We start from the raw sequence: 19,794 nt of genomic DNA, 5'->3' as shown, positions 1-19,794 counted from the left end.
AAGCCGTACTTCCTGTACACTTAAATCAACTGATCAAGTTATATGTTCTATTTAACACAAGAGGCTAGAGACAGTCCTGAATGTCAATCTGTGTGCCAAAAATGCATCTACAGCAGTTGTGCTCCCATTTTGTGCCCACTACCCCACAAAGATTGAGAAATATGTAAAAATACAAGAATCTCACTTGATAAAACTCAGCTTGTTTATTTCCCAAACAAGACAAAGTCCCACCCAGAACTACCTGGGAAACTATTCACTTTTTTTCTGTAGAAATTACTTTAAGGGTTTCAAAACAAATTAATTACAAAATAAAACATTAGGCAAAAAGTTCATATCATTCTTGCATTCAGCTGTAGTCTGACTTGGACACCCCTCTGTATATGTACTGTATGTAATGCATGTGCGTGTGTATGGAATAGAATAACCAGCAATGAAACCACTAGCTCATTCTCGCCATCACCGAACGCTAAAGTCCACAAAGCTCATAATCCCACAATCAATCACATGGAAGCACATCTTCCCAGATCACTCATATTACATGTTTTGTTTTACCCCAATATGGGTAAGTATATTATTACGGCCACCCCTCCCATCCTGAGTTACTAATACCCTTTTCACACTACTGAGCAGAGATGTACTGCACTAGTCTGGATGCAGATCCAGCATCGTTGCTGGAAAGAACAAAGTGACAAGAAAATATCTGAGCCAGCACAGTACGGTTTATGACAGCACAATAGTGTGAAAAGGTGCAAGTTCTTGAACACCCCCCCCCCCCCCAAAAAAGCCATTGCTAGTTCCACAGTGGAGAGTGGTATTTAGTTCTTCTTGGCCTTGGGCGAGTCGTACTTCCTCTTGCTAGAGAACCACAGGAGCAGGGGGATGCCGATGGAGGGGAGGGTCATTACGCCGAAGGCGGCCCAGTCCAGCTGGAGGGAGAATGAGAGAGGGGGGTGAGGGAAGAGGGTGATGTGGAGGTCACAGCCAATTAAAAAGGCCTAGGTCAAATTTAGCAAGAAAACAGGGAGATACTTCTAGAACTCGTCCATCAAAAGGGTTTTGTTACAAAACCCTACTGAAGTGGGGTTCTATTTAAATTGTATACAAAATGGACAGTGGAGAATAAAACCAAATTAACCATGGTTGTTTGCAGTCTAGTTTGTTTAGGATGGCTGCTAACTCGTTAGTAAACAGAGGCCCTGACAGTTATTTTCATGTGTCCCATCAATTGAAGAGAGGGCTGGCTTGGGCAGTATCCTGATTGTCATACTGGGATATTCGGAAATACTGGCATTGAACACAAGGTTGAGCTGTTTTCAAATACTACTAATAGCATTGCTAACCTTCGGATTACAGAGTAACAAGTGCATGTAAAATCCCAGAGAATGCTAACGAGCACATTGTGAACATAAAGTAGTTTGACCCAAACAATACAAGTAAACTCAAAAATGCTACTCAGTTTCCTGCACGAACAAAACAAATATTAGCCAGCAAGGCTCTTGATCCAGGACGGGATTCTCTGCTGTTAGCTTCTTCAAAAATCAAGCATTCCCTTGCTAACAACTTAGTCAACTAGCTACTAAATTAGCAAACCATATGCACAACTGCAGACCATTTATCACATTTTAGATTTTAGTTAAGATTTCTAGACAGGAAACATTTAGTTGTGAATTCCATACTGTGAGTAGATCCCCCTGCTGCATAACAGTGAGCGACTCACAAGGCTCCGGTCTCTCGTAAACAAACACCACGTGACCACTGACTGGGGACTAATTTAAACTTCATAATGTGTCAGGCGAAATAAAGGCACCATTCTTCATCTAACATATTGCACAAGTTGACTGCAGGTATTTAAGTAATATTCAAATAAATGGAAATATAAGGACAAAGGGCTAGTTTCCTGGACTCAGACTGAGCCCATTTCTACACTAAAAAGAACTTTCAATAAAAGGATCTCCATTGAGTATGCCATTAAGACTATTAGCCATGTTCCCTCTAAACTCCCCGGAACTGCCGCGTAGAAGAAATATAAACCTGCGCAGAGAAGCATGAGATTAGAAAGTTCAGTTCAGAGTTTTCCCCCTTAGTTAACAATATCAACATTTCCCTTTACTGTGGGAATTGTGATCGAATCACTGCAATATTAGCCACTTTCAATGCAACATACCGAAACAAACTATGCAAGAGACTTTGTTGTAGGCAGAACGCATCGGAATAGGATTCTATTACACTGACACATTAGACTCAGCCCGGTCTGTGTTGTACTCCACACAGACCGGTGTGGCATAGCCAATCAGAGCGGCAGCAGGTCTATATGCAAATAGACCATTGCCATATGGATCTGTGCCATTCCCTTTAAAATGGACTGCCTTTACAGCATGAGTGGTCGTGAATAATGCTCTTGTTTCGCAATCAAAGAGAACGCTGCATGTAGCAATGTGTGCACATTTGTTCATATCCTTTGCTAGTTAGTAAGTTATTTGCCCAGTTATAGATCATTTGTAGTCAGCAATAAAGGGAGTGATTGCTTCCTACAAGAGAACAAAACATGTACATTTCTAAACATCTTTGAAAAGAGAGTTAGGAAAAATAGCTTCTTTTTTTTTTACTTAAAAGGGGCAGTGTTGTATATTGAGACAGGCTTGAATAACCTAAGTAGCCAATAGGCAGAGGGTATCACAATGTCTGATTCTCTGTCATAATGTATGGGAATAACAATGCATTTTATTTTGTAAAGTGTTTTTTTTGCATCAAACACCACAACATTTTCAGTCACCTTGTCTGAAGGACAAGCGGATAAAGTGGTTAATGTCAAGCTCCGCATGTTCTAAAAACTCCTACTGTAGGCTGAATGATAGAACAGCTATGTCAATGTTAAAAAGTTATGAGATGCATTTTCTCCATTGTTTTTGATGGTAGGCCTATATTATGGTTAAATAGCCACAGTAGCCTACTTGACCACCATCTGAAACTTTAACTTAAAGTGGGTACAGCCTCAGTGTTCACAGTAAACACGCGCTGGATGTTGCACAGAATTTTCACAATGTTCAAGTTAGAGCTCAGCAGACTTGAGATTGGCTCAGTGCCGGAAAAAAATGAGGGAAAATTGACTATGAGTAAACTTAATCTGGGTCCAGGAAATCAGCCCGGAGGGCATCAAGTTAAAAACTGTCCATATACAGTGGCTTCGTTAAGTAGTCGGACCCCTAGACTTTTTCCACATTGTTACATTACAGACTAGAAGTCGACCGATTTATCAGAGTGGCCGATTAATTAGGGCCGATTTCAAGTTCATAACAATTGGAAAATTGTATTTTTGGACACTGATTTTTTAAAAACCTTTATTTAATCTTTATTTAACTAGGCAAGTCAGTTAAGAACACATTCTTATTTTCAATGACGGCCTAGGAACGGTGGGTTAACTGCCTCGTTCAGGGGCAGAACGACAGATTTTCACCTTGTCAGCTCGGGGGATCCAATCTCGCAGCCTTACAGTTAACTAGTCCACCGCAATAACGACCTGCCTCTCTCGTTGCACTCCACAAGGAGACTGCCTGTTACGCGAATGCAGTAAGCCAAGGTAAGTTGCTAGCTAGTTAAACTTATCTTATAAAAAACAATCAACCATAATCACTAGTTAACTACACATGGTTGATGATATTATTAGATATTATCTAGCGTGTCCTGCGTTGCATATAATCTGACTGAGCATACAAGCATCTAAGTATCTGACAGAGGTGGTAGGCAGAAGTAGGCTGGTAAACATTCATTCAAACAGCACTTTCGGGCATTTTGCCAGCAGCTCTTCGTTGTGTGTCAAGCATGCGCTGTTTGTGACTTCAAGCCTATCAACTCCCGAGATGAGGCTGGTGTAACCGAAGTGAAATGGCTAGCTAGTTAGCGTGAGCTAATATCGTTTCAAACGTCACTCGCTCTGAGCCTTGGAGTGGTTGTTCCCCTTGCTCTGCATGGGTAACGCTGCTTCGAGGGTGGCTGTTGTCGTTGTGTTCCTGGTTCGAGCCGAGAGGAGCGAGGAGAGGGACGGAAGCTATACTGTTACACTGGCAATACTAAAGTGCCTATAAGAACATCCAATAGTCAAAGGTTAATGAAATACAAATGGTAGAGGGAAATAGTTCTATAATTCCTAGAATAACTACAACCTAAAACTTCTTACCTGGGAATATTGAAGACTCATGTTAAAAGGAACCACCAGCTTTCATATGTTCTCATGTTCTGAACAAGGAACTGAAACGTTAGCTTTCTTACATAGCACAAATTGCACTTTTACTCTCTTCTCCAACACTTTGTTTTTGCATTATTTAAACCAAATTGAACACGTTTCATTATTTATTTGAGGAGAAATTTAATTTATTGATGTATTAAATTAAGTTAAAATAAGTGTTCATTCAGTATTGTTGTAATTGTCATTACAAATAAATATTATATTTTTTAAAATTATTATTATTTTTTAAAATTATAAATCATCCAATTAATTGGTATTGGCTTTTTTGGTCCTCCAATAAAATCGGTATCAGCGTTGAAAAATCATAATCGGTCGACCTCTATTACAGACTTATTCTAAAATGCATTAAATTGTTTTTCCTCATCAATCTACCCACAATACCCCATAATGACAAAGCAAAAACAGGTTTAGACATTTTTGTAAACGTATTACCAATAAAGAAACTGATATCACATTTACTTAAGTATTCAGACCCTTTAGTTTACACAGTACTTTGTTGAAGCACCTTTGGAAGCCTCAAGGCTTGTTGGGTATGACGCAACAAACTTGGCACACCTGTATTTGGTGAGTTTCTACCAATCTTTTCTGCAAATCCTCTCAAGCTCTGTCAGGTTGGATGGAGAGCATCGCTGCACAGCTATTTTCCGGTCTCTCCAGAGATGTTCGATCGGGTTCAAGGACGGGCTCTGGCTGGGCCACTCAAGGTCATTGAGACTTGTCCTGAAGCCACTCCTGCGTTGTGTTGGCTGTGTGCTTAGGGCCATTGTCCTTTTGGAAGGTGAAACTTTGCCCCAGTCTAAGATCCTGAGTGCTCTGGTTTTCATCAAGGATCTCTTTGTACTTCGCTCCATTCATCTTTACCTCAACCCTGCCAAGTCTGCCAGTCCCTGCCCTGAAAAACATCCCAACATTATGCTGTCACCACCATGGTTCACCATGGGGATGGTGCCAGGTTTCCTCCAGACGTGATGCTTGGCATTCAAGCCAACGAGTTCAATCTTGGTTTCATTAGACCTGAGAATCAGAGTTCTTCAGATGCCTTTTGGCCAGCAAGCTGGCTGTCGTGTGCTTTTTACTGAGTGGCTTTCGTCTGGCCACTATACCATAAATACCTGATTGGTGGAGTGCTGCAGAGATGGATGTCCTTCTGGAAGGTTCTCCCATCGCCAAAGAAACTCTGGAGCTCTGTCAGAGGAACCATAGGATTCTTGGTCAGCTCCCTGACCAAGGCCCTTCTTCCACAATTGCGCAGTTTGGCCAGCTCAAGGTAGTCTTGGTAGTTCCAAACTACTTCCATTTAAAAAAAGATGGAGGCTACAGTGTTCTTGGGGCCCTTCAATGCTGCAGAAATATTTTGGTACCCTTCCCCAGATCTGTGCCTAGACACAATCCTGTCTCGGAGCTCTACGGACAACACCTTCAACCTCACGGCTTGGTTTTTGCTCTGACATGCACTGTCAACTGTGGGACCTTATATAGACAGGTGTGTACCTTTCCAAATCATGTCCAATCAACAAAATGTACCACAGGTGGACTCCAATCAAGTTGTAGTAAAATCTAAAATCTCAAAGATGATCAATGGAAACAGGATGCACCGGAGCTCAATTTCTAGTCTTATAGCAAAAGGTCTGAATATTTGTAAATAAAAGGTTTATTTTTAATACTTTTGCAAAAATCTGAAAACCTGTTTCGCTTTGTCATTATGGGGTATTGTGCATAGATGAGGAAAAAAATATAATTGAATCAATTTCAGAACAAGGCTGTAACGTAACAATGTGGAAAAGGTCAAGGGGTCCGAATACTTTCCGAATGCACTGTTTATGCGTATGCATATGTACAGTACCAGTCAAAAATGTGGACACACCTACTCACTCATGAGTTTCTTTATTTTTACTATTTTCTACATTGTAGAATAATCGTGACGACATCAACTATTAATAACACACATGGAATCATGTAGTATCGAAAAAAAGTGTTAAACAAATCTAAATATATTTTAAATAGGAGATTCTTCAAAGTAGCCACCCTTTGCCTTGACAGCTTTGCACACGATTGGTATTCTCTTAACCAGCTTAATGAGATACTCACCTGGAATGAATTTCAATTAGTGCCTTGTTATAAAGTTAATTTGTGGAATTTCTTTCCTTCTTAATGTGTTTGAGCCTATTTCTATTTTACTAGGCAAATCAGTTAAGAACAAATTCTTATTTACAATGACGGCCTACCCCGGGCCAAACTCTAACCCGGACGACACTGGGCCAATTGCGCACCACCCTATGGGACTCCCAATCACAGCCGGTTGTGATGCAGCCAGGAATCGAACCAGGGTCTGTAGTGACGTCTCCAGCACTGAGATGCAGTGCCTTAGACCTCTAAGTGGCTTAGACTCGGGGGCCCAAAAGTTGTGTTGTGACAAGGTAGGGGTGGTATACAGAAGATAGCTCTATTTGGTAAAAGACCAAATCCATATTATGGCAAGAACAGCTCAAATAAGCAAAAATAAATGACAGTCCATCATTACTTTATGATGAAACTGGCTCTCATGAGGACCGCCACAGGAATGGGAGACCCAGAGTTACCTCTGCTGCAAAGGATAAGTTCATTATAGTTAACTGCACTTCAGATTGCAGCCCAAATAAATGCTTCAAGGTTCAAGTAACAGACACATCTCAACATCAACTGTTCAGAGGAGAATGCGTGAATCAGGCCTTCATGGTCAAATTGCTGCAAAGAAACCACTAAAGGACACCAATAAGAAGACTTGCTTGGGCCAAGAAACACGAGCAATGGACATTAGACAAGTGGAAATCTGTTCTTTGGTCTGAAGAGTCCAAATGTGTGAGAAGCAGAGTAGGTGAACAGATAATCACCGCATGTGTGGTTCCCACCGTGAAACATGGAAGAGGTGTGATGGTGCTTTGCTGGTGACACTGTTGGTGATTTATTTAGAAGTCAAGGCACACTTAACCAGCATGGCTACCACGGCATTCTGCAGCAATACACCATCCCATCTGTTTTGTGGGACTACCATTTGTTTTTCAACAGAACAAAGACAAAACACACCTCCATGCTGTGTAAGGGATATTTGACCAAAGAGTGATGAGTGCTGCATCAGATTACCTGGCCTCCACAATCACCCAACCATAACCCAATTGAGATGGTTTGGGATGAGTTGGACCGCAGAATGAAAGAAAAGCTGGTTGAGAGAATGCCAAGTGTGCAAAGCTGTCATCAAGGCAAAAGGTGTCTACTTCTAAGAACCTCAAATATAAAATCTATTTTGATTTGTTTAACTCTTTGTGTTACTACAAGATACCATGCGTGTTATTTCATAGTTGATGTCTTTACTATTATTCTACAATGCAGAAAATAGTACAAATAAAGAAAAACCCTTGAATGAATAGGTGTGTCCAAACTTTTGACTGGTAGTTTTGTAAGAGGTCTTTGAGAGAAGTCTACTATAACCATGCCAATGGTTTGAAAGGACAAATGATTTACATAGTGGGGGGAGAAACGCCTGTCAAACTCCCTCTGAGCCAAGATCCCACCCTGTCCGGGGGCGCTGGTGTAGCCAACCTGCAGGAAGGAGACAAAAGTTTTAATTTCCACAAAAGGTCATGAACATCACTACTCTGCATCAGTCTCTAGTTCAATTGACTAGAGGGAGTTTCCAATGACTTGAAATCAATAACAGGAAGTGTGCAATTGCATAAAAACTATTTTTTTCCCCAGTAAATCAACACCAGCCTAATAGTAGGCAACTGTGTTAGGCTACATTCTACCCGTTAATGTAGCAGAGGAAAGGTTCCAGACTGGAGAGAGCAGCAGAGAAAAGAGTGAGTCTGCATCAGACCTGAGTTCAAATAATTCAGCTCTGCTTGATTGAGCACACCTGTTGCAATGGAACCAATACAAAAGCACAAAAAGTTCAAACCCTGACCACATGCCACTGCTTAAGCAAACAAAGTATTTGAAAGGTTTCAAATAGTATTTGAACCCAGGTCTGGGCCCATATTTAAAAAGCAGCTCAATATAGGAGTGCTGATTGAGGATAAAGTCCACATCCATGCAATCTTATTCATTATGACATAAATGGGGAAAACAAATCCTAGATTAGTATTCCTACTACGCTTTATGACTACAGGCCCTGATCTCCATAAACGATTCTACTCTCCCTTACCACGACATGTCCTCCCTCCTGAGCCAGGTAGCTGACAGAAGCAGAGGTGAAGTTGAAGTATCCGGCCTTCAGGGGGCGCAGTACCACAGTATGAGAGACATTGCTGGCACTGGGTAGGGTTAAGGTACAAACTAGAGAAGACTTCAGGGTACAACGCAGGCATCATTGAAAAAGATCGGCGCTTTGGAGCCATATGGACACGGCTGAAACACATCTTAGGATTGTGTCTAAAGGATACGGGGCGATCCGGTCCCATTTCACATTCAGCATCCCAGAGACGATGCCAAAATCCTCAGGTGGAAAGGAGTCATCGGACAGCTCGACCTCTAGGGCAGCGCTGTGGAGCGGAGATTGAGTTAAGGCGGATTTTGAGACCACATGTCGGGATAAGGGTACAGAATTGGGACTAAACGAATAACCCAATACATTTCTTTTCAGCACAGACTGACATTCAATGCCTTGTATTGGCACAGCTTAACACACAATGTAGTTTTTCCATAATGTGGGGCTTCCATCAATGCCCCTGAGGCTGTGTTTCAATTAACATTTTCAGTTTCCTTTTCTTCACAAACAATGACTGAAACTAGAATGGATGTGTTTCCACCATAATCCATGCAGTGTTGTAGCAATCATTTCAGATCATTGCTTTTGAAGGATATGAAGCCATTCAAGACTAGTGTAATATCAGGTATTATTTGACATAGGCTAGGGAGAGATGGATGATGTTGTCCAATACCTGGTTCCAACGTTGTAGATGTTGTACTGCAGTGTGAGGTCACGGCCTTCAACAGCATAACGGTTCAAGAGGGACTTGGAAGCCAACAGACGAGCCCCCTCTTCTCCTGTCCCCTGACCCAGTAGAGCCAGTAGAGCAAAAACGTACAGGACCCTCATCTGCAACATAGTAGAAAACTCAAGTGACTTTTCATTGTAGAATAGTAGCGTGTGTATTTCAGTTTACTCAATGCATCTTTGATCCAAGACAAAATTATGAATATTAAGAAAAATGTGTATATTCCTTAGGTTATAATTGTAAATATTGACAAACTCATTCACTTTGTGTCAAGCAAAAACGAAGTGCCAACTAGCTATCTATGTGACGATAACGTTACCGATGCCATTCTTGGCCAAAGCGGCAGACAAAACTATACCGTTCTCAACGTGGTACTATAGTAATGGATAATTCAATACATCTACTTATCGTTAGCTAGTGACGTTAATATAGATTATAGGCCAATCTACCATAATCTTGATAAAAACAAATATAACTCACTCAAAGAAAGCATACGTGTACATGTTGCCAACTTTGAGCTAAACGCTGTGGGATTTATTCTAGCATGGCTAGGGACCTATGTAACCTTATCTGACTACAGTAACTACATTGAGACCAGATGTTCAAATAAAAGACTCGTTATCTAGCTTGAACTGACTTTAAAAATACATGGTCAACCATTCTGCCAAACAATGTTAACCAGTCTGAAAAAAGTAACATTACGAGAAGATGCCAGTTAATTAACGTTAACAGCTAGATACAGTAGCTAACTAACGTTAGCTAGCAAGCACTTAGCCCCCAAGCTTACGCTTACGTGTACTTGGCTAAAAACTGGGAAGACGACTGACAGTCAAGATTGTAGCCAACTTGCAAAATGTAGATTTAAAAATAATACGCGAATCGTTGACAAGGCAATAAAACGCGTGATTTCCTCAGTCTGTTTGATACTAACAGAAGATAAAACGCTACAAACCACAATAGATAAAGCAGTCTTACCTTCTTTCGTGTCACAAATCAGCAAGGAAAGAACGTTTCTTCTTCTGTGGATTTTCATTTGGCGGTGGGCAACCAATTTTAAGGCGCATTATTACCGCCACCAACTGGACTGGAGTTTCGTCCAGAGACAGTGAAGGTCTAAATCCTTCCCAATAATCTCGCCTCCCTTAAAGAAACGAAATACATAATTAAATAGCACATACCCTGAAGATTTCCCCAGCAGTTCACTTAATCCTGTCTCTTCAACCCCATTACTCCTCAAATCGAAAAACAATCTCTCAATTTCTCTCACATATTTCTGGGACTGAAATAGAAGATGTTCCACTGTCTCCATCTCCTCCTGACAATGACCACACCTCCCAGTCAGATGTTTCCCCATCACTTTCAATGTACTATTTAGCCTTGTGTCCCAGTCTCAGCCTTGTAACTACACTTTCTTCCCTTCTCTCTGTCTGAGGACCTCCCTGCCCCCACCTATTCCTGTATTTTATACAGGTTTCTTCCCTTACTCTTCCTGTTCCACTACACTTGCCACTTATTTTTAACCACTGTTCAAATCAAATGTAATTTGTCACATGCGCTGAATACAATAGGTGTAGACCTTACAGTGAAATGCTTATTTACAAGCCCTTAACAACAATGCAGTTAAGAAAAATAGATAAGTAAAAAAAAAATATATATATATATATATATATATATATATATATACACACACACACACTCTCTCTCTCTCTCTCTCTCTCTCTCTCTCTCTCTCTACCGGTCCAAAGTTTCAGAACACCTACTCATTCAAGAGTTTTTCTTTATTTGTTTTACTATTTTCTACATTGTAGAATAATAGTGAAGACATCAAAACTATGAAATTACACATATGGAATCATGTAGTATCCAAAAAAGTATTCTACAAATTAAAATATATTTGACATTCTTCAAATAGTCTTGATGACAGCTTTGCACACTCTTGTCATTCTCTCAACCAGCTTCATGGAATGCATTTCAATTAACAGGTGTGCCTTCTTAAAAGTTAATTTCTGGAATTTCTTTCCTTCTTAATGCATTTTAGCCAATCAGTTGTGTTGTGACAAGTGACAGTCTATGACTAGGGTGGCTGGAGCCTTTGACAATTTTTAGGGCCTTCCTTTGAAGCTTGGCCCCAGTGATGTACTGGGCCATACGCACTACCCTCTGTAGTGCCTTGCGGTTGGAGGCCGAGTAGTTGTCATACAAGGCAGTGATGCAACCAGTCAGGATGTTCTTGATGGTGCAGCTGTAGACATTTTTGAGGATCTGAGGACCCATGCCAAATCTTTTTAGTCTCCAGAGGGGGAATAGGGTTTGTCGTGCCCTCTTCACGACTGTCTTGGTGTGTTTGGACCATGATAGTTTGTTGGTGATGTGGACACCAAGGAACTTGAAGCTCTCAACCTGCTCCACTACAGCCCCATCGATGAGAATGGGGGGCGTGATCAGTCCTCCTTTTCCTGTAGTCCACAATAATCTCCTTTGGCACCACAGTGCAGGACTCTGACCTCCTCCCTATAGGATGTCTTATTGTTGTCGGTGATCAGGCCTACCACTGTTGTGCCATTGGCAAACTTAATGATGGTGTTGGAGTCGTGCCTGGCCATGCAGTCATGAGTGAACAGGGAGTACGAGAGGGGACTGAGCACGCACCCCTGAGGGGCCACCTTGTTGTTGGTCAGTGTGGCGGAAGTGTTGTTGCTAATCCTCACCACCTGTGGGTGTCCCATCAGGAATCCAGGAACCAGTTTCAGAGGGAGGTGTTCAGTCTCATGGTCCTTAGCTTAATGATGAGCTTGGAGGGCACTATGGTGTTGAATGCTGAGCTGTAGTCAAGGCTAGTTGAGAGCTCCATGAACACGATTATGCCTAACATTTTTAGAAGCATTAGACCAGAACCTTGATACTGTATGACTTCTAGGTTTGAACATTAGTCATTAAGTGTAAGCTCCAAAAATGTTCTCTTCATGACTAATGTTCAAACGTAGACGTCAAACAGTATCAAGCTTCTGGTCTAATGCTTCTAAAAATGTTTCACTTTTATGTAGGTGTTCATCTTTCCAGGTGGGAGGGGGCAGTGTGGAGTGCAATCGAGATTGCGTAATCTGTGGATCTGTTGGGGCGGTATGCGAATTGGAGTGGGTCCAGGGTTTCTGGGATGATGGTGTTGATGTGAGCTATGAGCAGCCTTTAAAAGCATTTCATGACTACAGATGCAAGTGCCTTGTGGTGATAGTAATTTAGACTGATTATGTTGGCGTTCTTGGGCCCAGGGAATATGGTGGTCTGCTTGAAACATGTGGGTATTACAGACAGGGTCAGGGAGAGCATGAAAATGTCAGTGAAGACTCTTGGCAGCTGCTCTGAGTACGCGTCCTGGTAATACGTATGACCCTGCTGCCTTGTCAATGTTAACTTGTTTAAAGGTCTTACTCACATTGAATCTGTGATGACGCTCTCCGGAGCCAGTCTTAGTCCTGTATTGACACTTTGCTGTTTGATGGTTCGTCGGAGGGCGTCGTGGGATTTCTTATAAGCATCCGGGTTAGTGTTCTGTGCTTTGAAAGCCGCAGCTCTAGCCTTTAGCTCAGTGCGGATGTTGCCTGAAATCAATCACTTCTGATTGTGGCCACTGTGGGTACAACATTGTCAATACAATAATTTATTAAGGAAGCCAGTGACTGATGTGTTAAACTCCTCAATGCCTTCGGATGAGTCCGGAAACATTTTCCAGTCTGTCCTAGCAAAACAGTCCTGTAGCCTAGCATACGCTTCATCGGACCACTTCCGTATTGAGTCCCTCACTGGTACTTCCTGTTTGAGTTTTGGCCTGTAAGCAGGAATCGGGAGGATAAAGTTATGGTCAGGTTTACCAAATGGAGGGTGCGGGAGAGCTTTGTATGCGTCTGTGTGTGGAGTAAAGGTGATCTAGAGTTTTTTCCCCCTAGTTGCACAGGTGACATGATGGTAGAAATTAGGTCAAATGGATTTCAGTTTTCCTATATTAAAATCACCGGCCACTAGGAGCAACACCTCTGGATGAGCATTTTCTTGTTTACTTTCGGCCCTATACAGCTTGTTGAGTGCAGTCATTGCCAGCATTGGTTTGTGGTAGTAAATAGACAGCTACGAAAAATATAGATGAAAACTCTTGGTAAATAGTATGGTCTACAGCTTATAATGAGTTATTCTTACTAAGGCATGCAAAACCTCCAGACTTCCTTAACACCTCTTACATGTAAAGTCCCCTGTTTAGGGGGCCTGCGTGGTTCTGGTACCGGTTCCGACCAACATTTCCACTTAATTTATCCGTTGACACTGTAGATCGAAATGTCTTGCATTGAGCAATAGCCCAGGTTCCCAAGGGCACAGAGTATATTTTATGTGCCTGTGTGACGTAGGATGTGAAATCTAAAACCACTTGAAGCTGGGATGTCTCTCCTACAATTTAATTTGCTCTTCTGACTGTCCATCGACTCCTGGCTGAACTCCATGTCATAGCAAACTGACAAAGCACATGCCTTCAATTGTTATATTGTAGCGCAGCAGGAGAGAGTGGTTTCATCATGGTAGCACAGTCGGCAATCAAATAATACAAATTAATTAAAAATAATTCATAGACCAGCTAGAGCTCTGTGAGAAGTTCACAGGGATGGAGGCAGACGTTTTGATCAAGAAAGACCTTGACAAAATATGCACATTTTCTTTTAACATTAAACATACAAATATGTATTTTACAGTTATAAGGAAGGTGAAAACTTATGGTTAGTCATTTTATAATTGGATTATACTGGATGTAGAAAGCATATAAGTCATTTCAAGCCTTATTTCATACACTTTTGTTGACAAGGAAATACTTAATATAAAATATTTCATATTTTTATATTTTTATCATAATTGTACTGTGTGCTTGACCTGCGGGGTGGGAATTAGTTAAAATATCTAAGTTGCATAGTCACAGGGAAAACGTTTGAGTGGCCCCCCTCTTGGTGGCGGAGAAGAAAATGCAATTATGAAGTATGAAATTTCCATTTTGTCATTTGTCACACATTTTGTCATGAGTAGAACATTTTTGAAATTCTGAAATTTTACACATTTTGCCATGAGGTGGAGAGATCATTTAACAATTTAAATACTAATTTCATGCAATTCTGCTAATTTTCTGCAATTCTGCTCATTTAATGGGGTGGAGAAAAACTTATGCAGTTTTCTGCTAATTTCCTGCAATTATACACATTTTGCCATAGGGTGAAGAGAAAATGTTGCCATTTTAAAGCTAATTTCCAGCTAATTTCTCACTCAGATATCTGAGTAAGAGTGACTAACAAAATCAATGAGGGCCCCCTAGAGGACTGGGCATGTGCCCTGTGTGCCTTGTTGTTAATTCGGCCATGATTATGATAAGGTTTAGATAGCTGGCTAGATAGCTTACCTAGAACAAAAATAATAAATTACATGGTATTTGTTAGTTAGTTGAGACCTCAACTGAGTTTATTCATTTATTATTTGGGTGGGGGGCTTTGTCATTCTGGAGTAATGTCTGTAAATTAATGAGGAAAAACCTTTATTTAATCAATTTTAGAATAAGGCTGTAGCGTAATGTAACAAAATGTGGAAAAGGGGAAGGGGTCTGTATACTATCTGAATGCACTGTATACATAAAAATAAATAATATTGTTGCCTGTTTTCCATGTTATTTTGACATTAATACATGTCACATATCAGTTTGCAAACAATGTAAAAAATGTTTATTGAGTTAATAAAGCTGCATACAAACATGGTCTCTTTTTTTCTTTCTTGAGTAAGGCAGCTCCAAAATGCAGGTGTTTAAGCCTAGCTCAGTGCTTTCTGTGGTGGAGGGGCAGCCAGCGAAAAATACAGAGAGTAGGGGTTGGTAATCTTCTCTAGGTGCACCGTGATTGGCTCAGTGTTCTGACACTCATGGGTACACTATGTCATGGCAAAATCTACAGGGAGAGCTAGAAAGTCCAAGCCCCCTTGGGTGTTGCCATATATTTACATTAGAAGTGCCCATCCAAGAAGGCTCAAGGTTATTGGCCACATATAAAATGATGTCAAATCACATCATCATCATGGATCACGTCAACAATCTACTGGCAAATCCTTTTCAATCCTTGCCATATGAAAATAAACTATAGATTAAACGTGCTCATCAGCCATTGGCCGTAAACATTACACATCAAGTTGAAAATCGCAAATTCAACAAAGAGTAGTTTGGAAGGAATCAATGGCTAACTTCAAGTGCTGCAAAGCAATCACTATTTTACTTTCCCTGCCTGCTATTTGGTGGAGAGGGTGTGTGGTCCATGTCTAGTTTTAAGGATCTCTTTTCCAAGCTTAAAAGGATAAACATTCACACGCAACACCATGGGCCAGAAACGGTTGAATACATTGGCCCTGCTGTCAATTCAGCATGACTTCTGCTGTGCTCAAATAACTGGAAAATTGGAACTGGGAAATCTCAGACTTCAGTCAGTTCAAGGCAACTGTAAACTAAAAAAAAACAGCTCCATCTGGGAAAATACATTTATAAAGGTCAGCCATCTTGGAATTCCAAGTCGCAAACTCAGGCCTCGGTCTAGAGATCCAACCTGAAGATCACTGATGTCATGATTCGACCTTGTTTTTGTCTTGAAAGCAACATAAATCCAGAGAATGCCAGACTTTGATAACAAAGTTTAATGACAAAATTTGCTCACACGAAAGACTGGCGTGCCACCTTCATGAGATTTAAAATGGCGCCGAAGAAGATGGCTCACGTTTTACATTCACCCAAACAATTGTGCAATTTTGTAAATAATTTTTTGCGTTTTGTGTAACTTATTTTTTAACTTATTGTGTACATAATGTTACTGCTACCATCTCTTATGACTCAAAAGAACTTCTGGACATCAGAAAAGTGATTACTCACCGCGGACTAGAATAACTTTTTCTTTTAACGAGTCCAACAAGAAGGATATCCTGCTTTCACTTGAACAGGCACAGATCCACGCCTTTTATGCCGGAAAAGGAGACCCAGATCGGGGATCGTTCTGAAATGCCGGAGGCGAGTGAGTAAACTACCAAATCCTTCCATTGTCCTTGCTAACGTGCAATTGTTAGAAAATAATATTGATGACCTGCTGTTAAGATTATCCAACCAATGGGACATTAAAAACTGTAACTTCTTGTGTTTCACCAAGACGTGGCTGAACGATGAAATGGACAATATAGAGCTGACTGGATTTTCCATGCACCGGCAGAACAGAGACACTACCTCTGGTAAGACGAGGGGTGGGGGTGTGTGTCTTATTGTCAATAACAGCTGGTGCGCGATGTCTAACATTAAATAAGTCTCGAGGTATTGCTCGCCTGAGGTAGAGAACCTTATGATAAGTTGTCGACCACACTATCTACCAAGAGAGTTCTCATCTGTATTATTCATAGCCGTATATTTACCATCACAAAGCGAAGCTGGCACTAAGATTGCTCTCAACCAACTCTATAAGGCCATAAGCGAAGAAGAAAATGCTCACCCAGAAGCGGCACTCATAGTGGCAAGGGACTTTGATGCAGGCAAACTTCAATCAGCTTTACCAAATTTTTACTCTGCATTTCACATGTGCAACCGGGGGGGGGATCCCAGACCACCTTTACTCCACACACAGAGATGCATACAAAGCTCTCCCCCGCCCTCCATTTGGCAAATCTGACCACAATTTTATCCTCCTGATTCCTGCTTACAAGCAAAAACTAAAGCAGGAAGTACCAGTGACTCGCTCAATATGAAAGTGGTCAGATGACGCAGATGCTACACTACAGGACTGTTTTGCTAGCACAGCCTGGAATATGTTCCGGGATTCATCCAATGGCATTGAGGAATAGACCACCTCAGTCATTGGCTTCATCAATAAGTGCATCGATGACGTCGTCCCCACAGTGACTGTACGTACATATCCCAACCAGATGCCATGGATTACAGGCAACATTCGCATTGTGCTAAAGTCTAGAGCTGCCGCTTTCAAGGAGTGGGAGATTAATCCGCTTATAAGAAATCTTGCTATGCCCTCAGACGAACCATCAAACAAGCAAAGCGTCAATACAGGATTAAGATTGAATCCTACTACACAATGCTTGTTGGATGTGGCAGGGCTTGAAAACTATTACGGACTACAAATGGAAACCCAGGCGTGAGCTGCCCAGTGATGTGAGCCTACCAGACGAGCTAAATGCCTTTTATGCTCGCTTCGAGGCAAGCAACACTGCAGAATGCACGTGAGCACCAGCTGTTCTGGATGACTGTGTGATAACGCTCTCGGTAGCCGATGTGAACAAAACCTTTAAACAGGTCAACATTCACAAAGCCGCTGGACCAGACAGATTACCAGGACGTGACTTCAAAGCATGCGTGGACCAACTGGCAAGTGTCTTCACTGACATTTTCAACCTCTCCCTGACCGAGTCTGTAATACCTACATGTTTCAAGCAGACCACCATAGTCCCTGTGCCCAAGGAAGCGAAGGTAACCTGCCTAAATGATTACCGCCCCGTGGCACTCACATCGGTAGCCGCCCCAACTGATCCACAGATGACGCAATCTCAATTGCACGCTACACCGCCCTTTCCCACCTGGACAAAAGGAACACCTATGTGAAATGCTGTTCATCGACTACAGCTCAGCGTTCAACACCATAGTGCCCACGAAACTCATCACTAAGCTAAGGACTCTGGGACTAAACACCTCCCTCTGCAACTGGATCCTGGACTTCCTGACGGGCCACCCCCAGGTGGTAAGAGTAGGCAACAACACGTCTGCCACACTGATCCTTAACACTGGGGCCCATGGGGGTCTTTTATACAGGTAACGAATTCAAACAGGTGCAGTTATTACAGGTAATGAGTGGAGAACAGGAGGGCTTCTTAAAGAAAAAACAGGTCTGTGAGAGCCGGAATTCTTACTGGTTGGTAGATGATCAAATACTAATGTCTTGCAATAAAATGCAAATTAATTACTTAAAATCATACAAATGTGATTTTCTGGATTTTTGTTTTAGATTCCGTCTCTCACAGTTGAAGTGTACCTATGATAAAAAAAATTACAGACCTCTACATGCTTTGTAAGTTGGAAAACCTGCAAAATCGGAAGGGTATCAAATACTTGTTCTCCCCACTGTATATATATTTATAATAATGACAATTACAACAATACTGAATGAACTTAATATAATACATAAATAAACTCTATTTCGTCTCAAATAAATAAGGAAACATGCTGAATTTGGATTAAATAATGCAAAAACACAGTGTTGGAGAAGAAAGTAAAAGTGCAATATGTGCCATGTAAAAAAGCTAACATTTAAGTTCCTTGCTCAGAACATATGAAAGCTGGTGGTTCAATTTTCCCATTTCTTCAATATTCGCAGTTAAGAAGTTTTAGGTTGTAGTTATTATAGGAATTATGACTCGTCGACTATTTCTCTCTATACCATTTGTATTTCATATACATTTGACTATTGGATGTTCTAATAGGCACTTTAGTATTGCCAGCCTAATCTCAGGAGTTGATAAGCTTGAAGTCATAAACAGCGCTGTGCATTCAAGCATTGCTAAGAGCTGCTGGCAAACGCAGTAAAGTTTGAATTCATTCTTACGAGCCTGCTCCTGCCTACCACCGCTCAGTCAGACTGCTCTATCAAATATGAAATCATAGACTATAATATAATAAACACAGAAATATGAGCCTTTGGTCAATTATACGGTCAAATCCGGGAACTATCATTTCGAAAATAAAACGTTCATTCTTTCAGTGAAATACGGAACCATTCCATATTTTATTGAATGGGTGGCAACGCTAAGTCTAAAAATTGCTGTTACATTGCACAACCTTCAATGTTATCTCTTAACATTGTCATAATTATGTACAATTCTGACAAATTAGTTCGCAACAAGCCTGGCGGCCCAAACTGTTGCATATACCCTGACTCTGCGTGCAATGAACGCAAGAGAAGTGACACAATTTCCCTAGTTAATATTTCCTGCTAACATGAATTTCTTATAACTAAATATGCAGGTTTAAAAATATATATAATTCTGTGTATTGATTTTAAGAAAGGCATTGATGTTTATGGTTAGGTACAGTCAGTCGTGCAACGATTGTGTTTTGTTAAATCATTACCCGTTTGGCGAAGTAGGCTGTGATTCGAAGAAAAATTAACAGGCAGCGCATTGATTATATGCAACGCAGAACAAGCTAGTTAACCTAGTAATAGCATCAACCATGTGTAGTTAATTAGTGATTATGTGAATATTGATTGTTTTTTATAAGATAAGTTTAATGCTCGCTAGCAACTTACCTTAGCTCCTTGCTGCACTCTCGTAACAGGTGGTCAGCCTGCCACTGTCACGGTGTGAGTTGGGGTGGGCACTCTATGTTTTGTGTTTCTATGATTTTCTATTTCTATGTTTTGGCCGGGTATGGTTCTCAATCAGGGACAGCTGCCTATCATTGTCTCTGATTGGGAGCCATACATAGGTACCCTTTTTCCCACCTCTGTTTGTGGAAAGTTGACTTTGTTTAGGGCA

At 41.1% G+C, this 19,794-nt stretch overlaps 1 protein-coding gene across 1 annotated transcript; it reads right to left on the bottom strand.

Moving 5' to 3' along the window:
- Positions 1–184: 184 nt before the first annotated feature.
- Positions 185–10,296, bottom strand: LOC115128497 (translocon-associated protein subunit beta-like). The gene is made up of 6 exons (XM_029658370.2): positions 10,192–10,296; positions 9,160–9,317; positions 8,662–8,760; positions 8,424–8,532; positions 7,742–7,819; positions 185–926 (listed from the first exon to the last, which is right to left on the bottom strand). The coding sequence occupies exons 2-6, from the start codon at positions 9,315–9,317 to the stop codon at positions 816–818; spliced, it is 555 nt and encodes a 184-aa protein (XP_029514230.1). The 5' UTR covers positions 10,192–10,296; the 3' UTR covers positions 185–815.
- Between the last annotated feature and the right edge of the window lie 9,498 nt (positions 10,297–19,794).

Source organism: Oncorhynchus nerka, linkage group LG4 (genome assembly GCF_034236695.1).
Source record: "Oncorhynchus nerka isolate Pitt River linkage group LG4, Oner_Uvic_2.0, whole genome shotgun sequence".
Classification (NCBI taxonomy): Eukaryota; Metazoa; Chordata; class Actinopteri; order Salmoniformes; family Salmonidae; genus Oncorhynchus; species Oncorhynchus nerka.
This window is presented reverse-complemented; position numbering and strand designations above follow the sequence as displayed.